At 35.9% G+C, this 11,453-nt stretch overlaps 1 protein-coding gene across 3 annotated transcripts; it reads right to left on the bottom strand.

Moving 5' to 3' along the window:
* Positions 1-4,352: 4,352 nt before the first annotated feature.
* On the bottom strand, positions 4,353-8,282 carry LOC103448646 (beta-glucosidase 18-like). 3 transcript variants are annotated; one of them, XM_029089004.2, is made up of 13 exons: positions 8,173-8,282; positions 7,561-7,828; positions 7,398-7,464; positions 7,246-7,313; positions 7,084-7,159; positions 6,879-6,953; positions 6,702-6,789; positions 6,267-6,519; positions 6,060-6,175; positions 5,493-5,745; positions 5,267-5,369; positions 5,091-5,184; positions 4,353-4,796 (listed from the first exon to the last, which is right to left on the bottom strand). In XM_029089004.2, exons 2-13 carry the CDS (start codon positions 7,720-7,722, stop codon positions 4,532-4,534), a joined length of 1,620 nt encoding a protein of 539 aa, XP_028944837.1. In that variant the 5' UTR covers positions 7,723-7,828; positions 8,173-8,282; the 3' UTR covers positions 4,353-4,531. The 3 variants fall into 3 exon arrangements, with proteins under 3 accessions (XP_028944837.1, XP_008386133.2, XP_070663752.1); XM_008387911.4 differs by having other exon boundaries at positions 7,246-7,304; XM_070807651.1 differs by lacking the exon at positions 7,246-7,313 and having other exon boundaries at positions 8,173-8,276.
* Between the last annotated feature and the right edge of the window lie 3,171 nt (positions 8,283-11,453).

Genomic DNA, 11,453 nt, shown 5'->3' with positions numbered 1-11,453 from the left:
CTATCCCTACGAATCCTTGAGATGTGCCGCAGCCCTTCTCGATTCTCGAGTCGATTCCCATCTTGTTTGTTATGCTGGCACATGGTACTTACCTACCCCGCACATGGGGTGCTCTCAAACGAGTTACTTTTTTTTTTAATTGTTAGAGATACATCAATATCTTGGAGGTCAACCAAACTAACATTAGTTGCCACTTCTTTAAACCATGCTGAGATTCTCCCCCTACATGAAGCTACTCAAGAATGCTTTTGGCTAAGAGCGGTTGTGGAACACATTCGAAGCACTTGCGAACTTTCTTTCATCATTGACGTCCATACAATGATTTATGATGATAACGCGGCATGTCTCGAACAACTTAAGAAGGGATACATCAAATGAGACAACACCAAGCATATTGTGCCAAAATTCTTTTTCTTTCATCAGCAGCAAGAGCCTCAAAAGATTGAAGTCAAGAAAATCCATTTTTTTTGTCAAAGATGATGTTTCAGAAGTTTGTTTAAGGAATTGGTATGCGGAACTTTTTGAGTTGTAACATTGTTGGTTCTTTTTGAAATTATGTCAAACTCAGAGAGAGTATCCCGAACTATACTTACTTGATCTTAATTTACTCTTTTTTTCCTACAGTTTGGAAAGGCAAGGAGACCTCATTTCCCCTACATGTTCCTTCTTTGCGCCGAGGGACTCTCTGCTCTTATTGCTTCCAAGTACCCAGGGGGTGTTATCCAAGGGGTTTATGTTTGCCATGGAGTTCCTTCCATTCATCACCTACTTTTCGTCGATGACAGTTTCATCTTTGCTCGTGCTACATGACAAGACTGTGAGATAGTGAAAGAGATTCTAGGGTGTTTCGAATGAGTCTCGAGGCAACAAGTGAACTTCCAAAAGAGTGCGATCTATTTTAGTAGAAATATTAAGAGTTCTGATCAGGAGTTTCTAGCTTTGGTGCTTGGGGTTGTAAGAGTGGATTGACATGAGAAGTACTTGGGGCTCCCTACCTTCGTCGGTGGAAACAAAGGAGCATATTTTATCCACATCAAAGAAAGGGTATGGAAGAAACTGCAGGGGTGGAAAGGTAAAACAATCAATGTAGTGGGGAAGGAATTACTAGTCAAAGTAATGGCACAGTCAATCCTACTTTATTCTATGAGTTGTTATTTATTGCCCAAGTATTTCCATGACAAACTAAACCAATTAGTTGCTTCTTATTGGTAGAATGAGTCTGAGAACTCTAGGAAAATCCATTGAATGGCTTGGAATAAGTTGTGCTTGCCCAAAAACGAGAGAGGCCTTGGGTTTCGTAACTTATACACTTTTAATCTTGGACTTCTGGCCAAACAGGGGTGAAGGGTCATCCAGGAGCCCACTTCTCTGGTGGCATCGGTGTTAAAGGCAAAATATTTCCCTCATTCCTCCTTCATCCTTCCTTAAGGCGAGTGTTCGATCTAATGCATCCTATGCATAGCGTAGCATGTGTGCTGCTAAAGAAGTTATCTTGCGGGGTTCCAGGTGGCAAATAGGTGATGATACCTTGGTAAGGGTGTGGGGTGATAGATGGCTACCTCTACAATCCACTTTTCCATTGTTTTCCCCTAAACCGTCTGCAGCATTGTAATGTGCATATGGTCAGTAAGCTTATTGATGATGCTAGATGGAAATTGGAGGTTCTTGGTTCATCAATTTTAGTAAAGGAGAAGGATGCAATTCGATCCATTTCGTTGAGCATTCGAAGAACTAATGACCGATTAATTTGGCATTATGACAACCGGGGTCTATTCACAGTTAAAAGTGCTTATCATGTTGCTCGTAATTGGATCCTCCCCTCTGCTTTCTTCGCTTCCTCGCGGGCTCAGTTTCTCAATTCTCGATGTTGTGGGATTCTCTTTGGAAGGCCAATGTCTCTCCCAAAGTGAAAATGACGGCTTGGAGAATTATCTCCACCATTATTACCATGAGCAATACTCTTCATAAACCGCATGTCCCGTTGGATCCTACTTCTATTCTCTGTGGGGCGGCATTTGAGATGGTTTAGCATATCATGGTCGAGTGCCCATTCATGAGGTGTACTTGGCTCGCATCTCCGTTGGGGCTAAAAAATGGGTAGCATTATAGTAGATCTCTGAATAAGTAGGCCCTAGCAATGGTTAATGAAGTTAGATCGTCAGATTTTGAGTGCATTCTGGTCATACTTTGGGCAATCTGGAATGCTAGAAATCTCAAGCTTTGGGGGGATGCAACCTCTCCTTCTCCAAGTGTTGTTGTGTGACGCGCCTTTGATTGGTGGCAGGAGTTCCTTAGGCTCAACTTCAAGCCTCCTCTGCCCCAAAGGCATGTCCCCATTTTGAAATGGTCATGTTCTTCACCTGGAAGGCTTAAACTTACGTGGATGGTGCCTGGTGTAAGGAGACAAATCTGGGAGGTGTGGGGTTGTTAACCGGGATTGAAATGGAACTTGTGTGGCTGCTACAAGTAGGAGATTTGGAGACATTTTCTCTCTTATTCACATTAAAGCACTCACAATTAGATAATGTCTTTTGATGGCGATCAAAAGGGATTTACAAAATATTTCGTTGGAAAGTGATTCACTTCAGATCATTTTTGTTTTAAATGAGTCTTCTTTGAATGTGTCTACTACTGGACCTATCATCAAAGATGCCAAATCCTTATTGCACTTGGTCACTGAAGCTACTGTGTCCCATGTTCGCCGTCAAGCTGACTCTGTTGCCCATAGGCTTGCTCGTTTTGCCCTCCACGGTGGTAATTGTACTTGGTTTGATGAAACCTCATTGATTTGTGATTTAATTAAGGATGATCTCCCAATTCCTTGTACTGATTAGTCTATTCCTGGCATTTAATGAAACCATATTGTATTTTATCAAAAAAAACAAAAAAACAAAAAAAAGATATTTGTCTAGTTCTTTAGAGATGCTTTAAGTGACAAGGGAGAATGAGGTAATGAAACTAGAATTAGAAGGGTTTTATCACATATGACTTTTAATATTAACATAGCTCCTTATTTTGGTCTTTCAATTTCAAAACCAATTAATAACGTCCTTATTTACTAATGGACACAAATTTGATTCTTCCAATAAGATTTGGTCAATTATTCAGTTTATGTGTTGATATGGCATATATATATAGCTGTCATATACACATGGCATATATATGTGTGTGTGTGTGTGTGTGTGTGATATACTAATTAAATAGCACTATGTGGATTTAACATTTTAACATCTTAAGTTTGAATTCAATTACAATCTCATATAACATCTTTATTAAAATGATGATATGCTAAAGTAGATTCTACATTTGTGATAACATGATTACCAACTTGTGACACATGGCCAAACAATTAATAAATTTTTGAATAAAATATATTTTGTACTTTCAAATTTGTGTTCAATTACCACTTCATACAATATTTTTAAAACATTCAGTTTTATCTATTTATTTATTATTTTATTTATTTCAATGATTAATCATGACCAGGGACTATTGTGACTGTCAATAACATAAACTAATTAATGTATAATCTTCGCCTTGATTTAATACAATAGACTCCTTGATTGAAATTAGCGTCAATGGCCGAAGTAACATCAATCTTTCAAATGACCCATTTTAGGTGAAAAGGCAAAGTGATAGTAAAACTATACTCAAGTATATTCATTTGTATATATTGAAGGGGGAAAAGGATCCGGGCCGTTGAAATTTGATCAAACGGCTTCAAACAGGATGTCCCTTTAAAAGTAATAATAACTATAGTCGTTGGATCAAATTCCAACTGCATGAATCCCAGACTAGATGGATTAGGTGGAAAGGGATCTGGAGAGGATCACTTTCCATTGAAGGGAGGAGGTTACTCGCAAGTGCCCTTTAACATAGTAGTGGAGATGAGCATTGTCATTGCACCACAACGTGAGTTCAAACCTAATTAGCTATCTAATCTTACATTTTTAATTTGTCAAATCTATTGTTTGACAAAAAAAAAAATGAAGTTAGTTACTCACTAAGTCGATTTTTCTACCTAATTAGGAGTTTAAATGTATTTAAAAGAGTTTACAAATCTATATGTATTCAATCAAGATTTTAAATGAATTCACAGAAGTTCATGGGTATTGAATCGTGATTTTAAAATAGTTTATAAAACTCTATAAAAATCTGAGTGTATTCATTCCAGATTTTAAAGTAATTCACATAACTCCATATGTATTTAATTAGAATTTGATTTTAAAGTATTTTAAAATATGTAGGACTTTAAGGAATTTAGAGAGATATTACAATGGTTTCTAGGCTTTAGAAAATCAGGCATCTTCGCCTTATTATTGAATCCATCTATAATTCATATGGAGACTATATATGGAACTCCATTAAATTTATATCTCTTTCGAAATCATATAAATTCTTAATTGAATACAACCCTTTATTATAACATTTATTTAAAGAAATAATCAATATGCATGCCTCCGAATAGAACAGAGAAACATGCAAAGCGTGAGCAGCAAATTGAGGTAAAGTATGCACATTTTGGTATTAACTACATTTCAGCAACCTTCGGTTGCAATTGGCTAAATAGTGTATTTTTGTTGGAGTGACCTGAAGAAGCTGCACTAATTTCTTCCTCATTGTGACTATTGTTTCTGATGAAACTACTAAACCACCTTGCAGAAGGCTTTGGAGTTCGCCCCAGCGTTTTATTACGATCAACATAAACTATACCAAATTTTGTTTCATACCCACTAAGCCATTCAAAATTATCCATCAAGCTCCAAATGAAATAGCCACGTACATCAGCACCATTCCTGTGAAATAAAAACAAACAAAAAATGGGAAAATTGTACAGATAGTTTGTTAGAAATTTTAGATGGACAAAAGAAAAATGAAATTAAGTGTGTTTGATTTCATATATATATATATATATATATATATATATATATATATGTTGGATTTTTTTTTAACTATTAAATATTTTTGCGCATTAGAGAGGAATTGAGTCAAATTCAGATTGTTAAATTCATTTGACTCCAAATTTTCCCATGCATTCGAGATAACTCAACGCCGTATCATTGTTATCGGAGGGTAACTCATTGGCTCACCTTATTGCTTTGGCTAAAAAAGCTAGGTAGCCTTTGTGAAACTTGATCCGATTCCAGTCTTGTAGCTCATTCTGTGGTGTCGGTGAGGAGTATCCTGCCACATTTGGAGAAAAAAATGATTCTACGCGGCCAGCTATCCATCAATTAAAGCAACCAAGGTGTGGCCATTCACTTACCATTTTCAGTAACAAACATGGGCAGGTTATTGTATCTTTGCTTAAGATAGTCTATAATCTTCTCCATGCCTCTTGGAACAACAAAAAACCTAGCAACTCCAGTCTAGGAAAGACAAAACAAGATGAGCTTGTTAATGTACCAATTTGGACCAATAATCAAACGAAAATTGACCGTGAAATAGCATAACATGTTAGATTACTAATTAATACTAAATGTTTTATGTACCAGTTCTCCAATCGCAGTGCCATCCCGATACCCAGTTGTGTTGACGTAACCTCTAATGGCATGGTCTCCGCCTGAGGGGCAAGGGGAGTGGAAACAGTCCTTGGCATATAGTGTTGTATAGTGGTTGAGTCCGATGAAATCTATGCTGCCTCTTAACAGCTCTTTTTCTTTGGGGGAGAACCTTGGCATTTCCAAGCGAGGGCATTGGCGCATTTCAGCGGGGTATTCTCCATACACTAAAGGATCCAACACCCTTTTTGGGAAGAAAAAATTTAGTCATCCATTCTAGTATATTTATGCTATTTTTATACTCTTAATTATTACACATTACTATTATACTATGGTTAATATGCAATATATTAACAGAAAATGTCAAATTGTCAACCGCAGAAAGACTTCCAATTATATATGCGAGCAAAAATAAGAAGCTGACCAATTGGGGGATTCAGCAGATGTTATTGTGGCGAAAGTCCTTGCACATAAATTAGAATTGAATACTGACTATATCGTACATTCACTTGCATCAGATAATTAAGCAAATTGATAAACGAAAAAAGAATCACTTACCAGGCCGCATTGAAAGCTAAGACTCTATCAACAGCATGCAGGTCCCTTTCATCGTCTCGAAGAGGTTCATACCAGTGACAATGTGCAATAATTCCGACAAACCCATGTTGTTTTGGCTGTTTCAATTTGTAGTAATGTTTTTTTTTCAACTTTGGCTAGCTAATTAAGGCCAAGAGTATAAACATGTTATATGCAATACTTACATACCTGAAAAAGCCTCCGATATATGTCAACCGCCATGGCATGAGCTATTAAAATGTTGTGCATTGCAATGAGAGGCTCTACATCAGAATTGCCACTTGAACAATTCCCAAAAGGGGGCGTGCAACGAGCAGGTGGGTATACTCCTTGTATGTAAGTAAAATCAACCAGCATATTGGCTTCATTGAAGGTAATCCAGTGCTTCACCCTGTCCCCAAAGCTCTTGAAGCATATGGAGGCAAAATGTGCAAATTCTTCCCTACAACAATGAAATTAATAAAACCTTAATAACTAGTATAAGCTTAATTGTCACAGTAGTGACACAAATGAGTGCTGCCATTTGGACTACATTTACTAATAACCATACTAAATCAGTTGTATAAATGGAACTAAAATGAGATGGTCAGTAAGCATGGTGTATATATAGTTTTATTTTCGTACCGTAAGAGTGGACTAAGCCAACCCCTATCTCTTGCATCTAGTATATAGGGCATGTCATTGTGGTGAAGTGTCACAAATGGCTCTATTCCTGCAATGTGTATCCAAATTCCAAATCATTAGTGTCTATTTCATTTTATTTTATTGGAATTTATATTTAAGATAAAATTAGCTAGGTACCTTTGCTCACAAGATGATCAATAAGTTTATTATAAAATATGATCCCTCTTTGATTGACTTTGCCGAGTTTGCCGTCTATAATTGGCTCAAGATCAAATCATTTGTAATAAAGCAACCCAGATTAATACAACCAAATAAAAGTATGAAGCACAAGACTAACCAGAATAATCCAAATTAAGACAAAGACAATATAAAAACAACATACCAGGTAGAATTCTAGCCCATGAAATGGAGAACCGATATGCATTCATCCCCAGAGAATGTATCCACTCAATGTCCTCCTATACATACGTACATACATAAGTTTCGAAAAGTCATAAATCTGCTTATAATTACGTTTTTGTGTTTGATTACGTATGGTGAATACCAAGTAGCGATGGTAATGGTCATCTGCAACATCTCCAGTCTCATTATCCTCTATTTTTCCTGAAGTGCTTTATACATATAAAGACATTACTTTGGTGAATATCAAAATTAAGAGTAGCAACTAATTACCCTCTAATTTTCTTGTTTAATTACCTGGAATGTGAGCATAAACATCCCAGTTGCTTAGGCTCTTTCCATCTTCATGATAAGCACCTTCAATCTTAATTATCACATTGAAATTGAATAGCGAATTTAACATTCAGATATATAGTTGTAGAGCAAAGAGAAAAAATAACTACAAGAAGAAGAGGGGTACCTGATAAGATGAAGTGCTTGCTCCAAACAAGAAGCCATCTGGGAACTGAGATTTCTGGATTTCTTCTTCATCTGGTTTGAAACTCTGAGCTGCAACTAAAGCGGTAGACAATAAGATAACCGAGAGCGAAAAGAAATAGAACAAGCCTCCAGTAAATTTCATTTTGTTTTTTGGGTTTCAAATTGCTTTTGGTAGTCTGGTTGAGGGTGGTGTATCAGATCAAGTTGGTACATTAGGAAGCCTGGAAGTATTCAGCAGGACAAGGTGGCTGCATAGTGGGAGAAAAGTGAGGTGAATAAACTATTTTCAATTATTGTTTGGTAAAAAATATAAAAAACTATTTTCAATTATTCGTGGTGGCAAGGGAAACAAGCGTCTTCTTTCCCTTCCTAAATAATATATTGTTATAAGGAGAGAAATATACATGTGATAATATATTATAAAATTTAACGCATATTTTGTATAAGAATTAACTGATTTCATGTAAATTTTTCTTTCATAATAAAATAATCAGCTTTAAAGAAGTGTTCTTTTGCTCTTTATATGAATTTATATTGCTATATAAATAAAAAATAAAAATAAAAATAATAATGATAATAAAAGATTACTTACCGTCAAAGCTGTTGCTATCCGCACTGATGTTTTAAGACAAGGAATATTTAGGGGAGAAGGATTTTCGAAGGGTCAAAGGCAGAGAAATGAGTGATGGTTATCTTTGCATAAAGTTATTGTTTAGGATGACAAAGTTTTTAGCCTTCTAGTCTGGTGGATTGGTGGTGGTTGTGCACGTGTTTAGGCAGATACAATGAGGAACGTGCGTGTATATTTGTGTGTCATAAGTAACATGCGTGTATATGTGTGTGCCATGAGTAACATTTAGACATAAATTTTGTGGCTCTAATTTCATGGCTGTTTTTTAAGAATCTGAATCGTTTATATTTTAATTCATTATCTATAAATTATCATTGTAAAAAGCTAGAAAAATCCAAAACTGATAGATCAACTCTAATCCTTAGACCCAAACCTAAATATTTCGTCCTCTAAAAAGATTATTACGCTAATGCCCGTTAGATTTATCATGTTGTCGCAAAACGTCTTCATGTTTGAAATATAACATTGACATCCCTTGAGATTTTAGTTCACTTTCTTATAACCCCCTTAGGACCACTTTGCCCTCATTATTAATTACTTTAAAAATAAAAAATCATTTATAAATAAATAAAATTCAAATCCAAATTAAAATTAAATCTTACATCAAACAATTAAAAAGAAATAAAAAGAAAATTGAAGAAATCTCGTCTTCATCTTCCTCTACCATGAACTCGGATCTTCTCTGTACTCTTACGTGCGGAGCCTATGGACTAGCTAATCCTAGCGGTTCGTAGTAAATCATGTGGTTATGAATCAATTGTAGTTTTCTTCTCGCATCCGTCCTTCTCTCTTCGTCTTTCTCTCTTCTTCGTTTCTGATTCTGAGTTCTCTTTTCTGTCAAAGTTGTGTCTTCTTCATCCCTCTTATGTGATTCCCTCATTTTGATTCAAGTTTAATCCCCAAATCAGTTTTTGGTACTCAAATTAGAGGTAAATTTTAGCATATGAAAACTTGAATTTGGCCTCAAAAGCTTCCCAAAGAAAGAATCAATTAATTATTGGTTGCTGACAAGCGGACAAATTCTTAGAGCTTCAATGGCCATTTTCAAGAATTAAAATAAAAAATAAAAAATAAAAAACCCCATTTTATTTTCCATGATCTCAGGCCTTCTTTGAAGGCATACCACTTTATTTGAAGAAAATTAGTATTTGATTTATTCAAATCCTAAACCACTTGATTTTTCATTACTCATACATCAGGATTCACCACTATAAATATCATAGAAAAAAAATTCAAAATCTTTAAGTCCTCTTCCTGAAAACAATCGCATGCGACAAGGAAGAAGAGAGAGAGGAGAGAGAACTAAAATATCAGACACAAAGAAGAGAGAAGGACAAATGTGAGACCCTCTGGCCCAACCACTAATCATCATCATCAGTGGTCACAATGGCGTTGGGAAGGACACCGTCATAAAAAAATTCAAGGATTCCAACAAGAACTTGCATTTGGTGAGGAAGATTCTTGGAATTGCCTTTTCATATTTTTGAAAGAAAATAAAAATAAATTGAAAACTTTGAGTTTTAATTAAAAGGACAAAATGTTGTTGTAAATGAATAGTATCATAAATGACTTTTTAGAGTAAAAATGTATTTTTCGTTAAAAGTGAATAGTATTGAAAGTATTTCGTTAAAAGTGAGGCCAAGTTTGTGAAGAGGCTAATTGATTGAATAACCAAGATGAAGGAGTAGTTTCTTGTCAGAGTTGCAACGGCTAGAGAGGAAGTGAATCATGTTAAGAATGGACCCTAGAGTAACCTAAAAGCCCAAAACAGAAAAAACATCGAAGTAAATCCATTCAGCTTTCTTCCAACGCGGCCAATGAGAGTGTCATTAACACCCCACAACGAGTACGAATCACCACCACCAACTAAAGCCAAGAACCAGCACCGCAATTACGAAAAGATAATAGACTTCGTCTTTCGTCAAGTAACACCACACCGATTGCAATCACCAAGTAAGAGAAACCAAAAATGCATGTGGATTACCACAAGCAACACTGCCAAAAAGGCAGATGGAGAGAAGGAAGTGGTGTAGTCACCCGAGCCGGTGTGAACACCAGAACTCTACGCACCTTCCGAGTTAAGGACTACAACAATTTGTAGTCAAAAGTGATCACATATCAGAACGAAGATGGAATCGGTGGAAGCCAGATGAAGGACATGTAGATGGATTAGTGGATGAAAGGATCTGAAGGCCGGAAGATCAGTGATTACTGAAGTGGAAAGGCTAAGGGAAAAAAAAAAGGAAAGCAGGGAAAACACCATAAAGAAAAGAAAGAGGAAGCAGAGATGAAGAAGAACGGGCTGCCACCAACCCAAATCAAAATTAGGGTCGGCGGTTATAGGAAAATCTGGGCTTTGTTGTTGCTCTTACTCACGGAGAGAAACAACTCTTATTCTTAGAGAGAATGTCTATCACCCAGAATGTCTATCACCCACAGAGAGAAGGTCATTTTGTATCCGAAGAGGAGGTTAGACAATGCAGTTAAGTTGGTGGAGTCCGTTATCGAGGTGGGGAAAGCTAAGGTGCAGCACAAGAGGTATGTGATATATTTGTGGAGTAAATGCGGTAGTGAAGGCAAATTTGTCTTTATAAAAATATTTTAAGGTGATGTCACCCCTAAATGGGTTATGTGAAAGTGAATTAGAACCTCAAAAAGTGTTAGTATTATGTTTCAAATGTGAGACTGTTTTGTAAAAACACGATAAACTTGAATAGGTGTTAGTGTAGTTAACCCTTCACTAAAAGACAGAATTTAGCTTTGTGAACATTGAATGTTTCCCAACCCTCTAGACTTAACTAAAATATAGTAATTGTTGTAGAATGGTTTTAAGTTTTAACCTTTTCTTTTATGGTAAAGGCTTTTTTTTTTTTTTTTTTTTTTTTGTGTAACTTTGAGGTATGTTATCTTAATTTTAATTTTTATGAATGTTTCAACCTAACAAAACTTAAATTCTGACAAAATTTCCAAAACCGAGCAAATCACACCAACCAACCAAACTTCAACACACACACCAATCAACCAAACTTCAATGCACATACAAACATGTATTTTATTATTTGACCGTTGAATTTAAATTCTAGTCGTTTGGATCATTTTTTTACTGTTGGATTTGACAAAAATAAATATGGACCGATAGATAAATTTCGAAGGGTTTGATCTGGATTGTTGATAACTAGCGATTCAGAAATTGAAAAGGCCACAATTACTGTTGGATATTTGGGATCCCTATCGTGGCTCAG

The sequence above is a fragment of the Malus domestica genome, chromosome 11 (assembly GCF_042453785.1).
Source record: "Malus domestica chromosome 11, GDT2T_hap1".
In the NCBI taxonomy this organism is placed as follows: domain Eukaryota; kingdom Viridiplantae; phylum Streptophyta; class Magnoliopsida; order Rosales; family Rosaceae; genus Malus; species Malus domestica.
This window is presented reverse-complemented; position numbering and strand designations above follow the sequence as displayed.

Bases quoted from the DNA above. Each gene is read 5' to 3' on its own strand.
- LOC103448646 (XM_029089004.2), bottom strand. From the start codon at position 7,722: ATGAAATTTACTGGAGGCTTGTTCTATTTCTTTTCGCTCTCGGTTATC. The intron at 7,160-7,245 runs GTATTCACCATA...ACGTATGTATAG, and splicing joins ACCATTACCATCGCTACTTG to GAGGACATTGAGTGGATACA. The intron at 6,790-6,878 runs GTACCTAGCTAA...TACACATTGCAG, and splicing joins TGATCATCTTGTGAGCAAAG to GAATAGAGCCATTTGTGACA.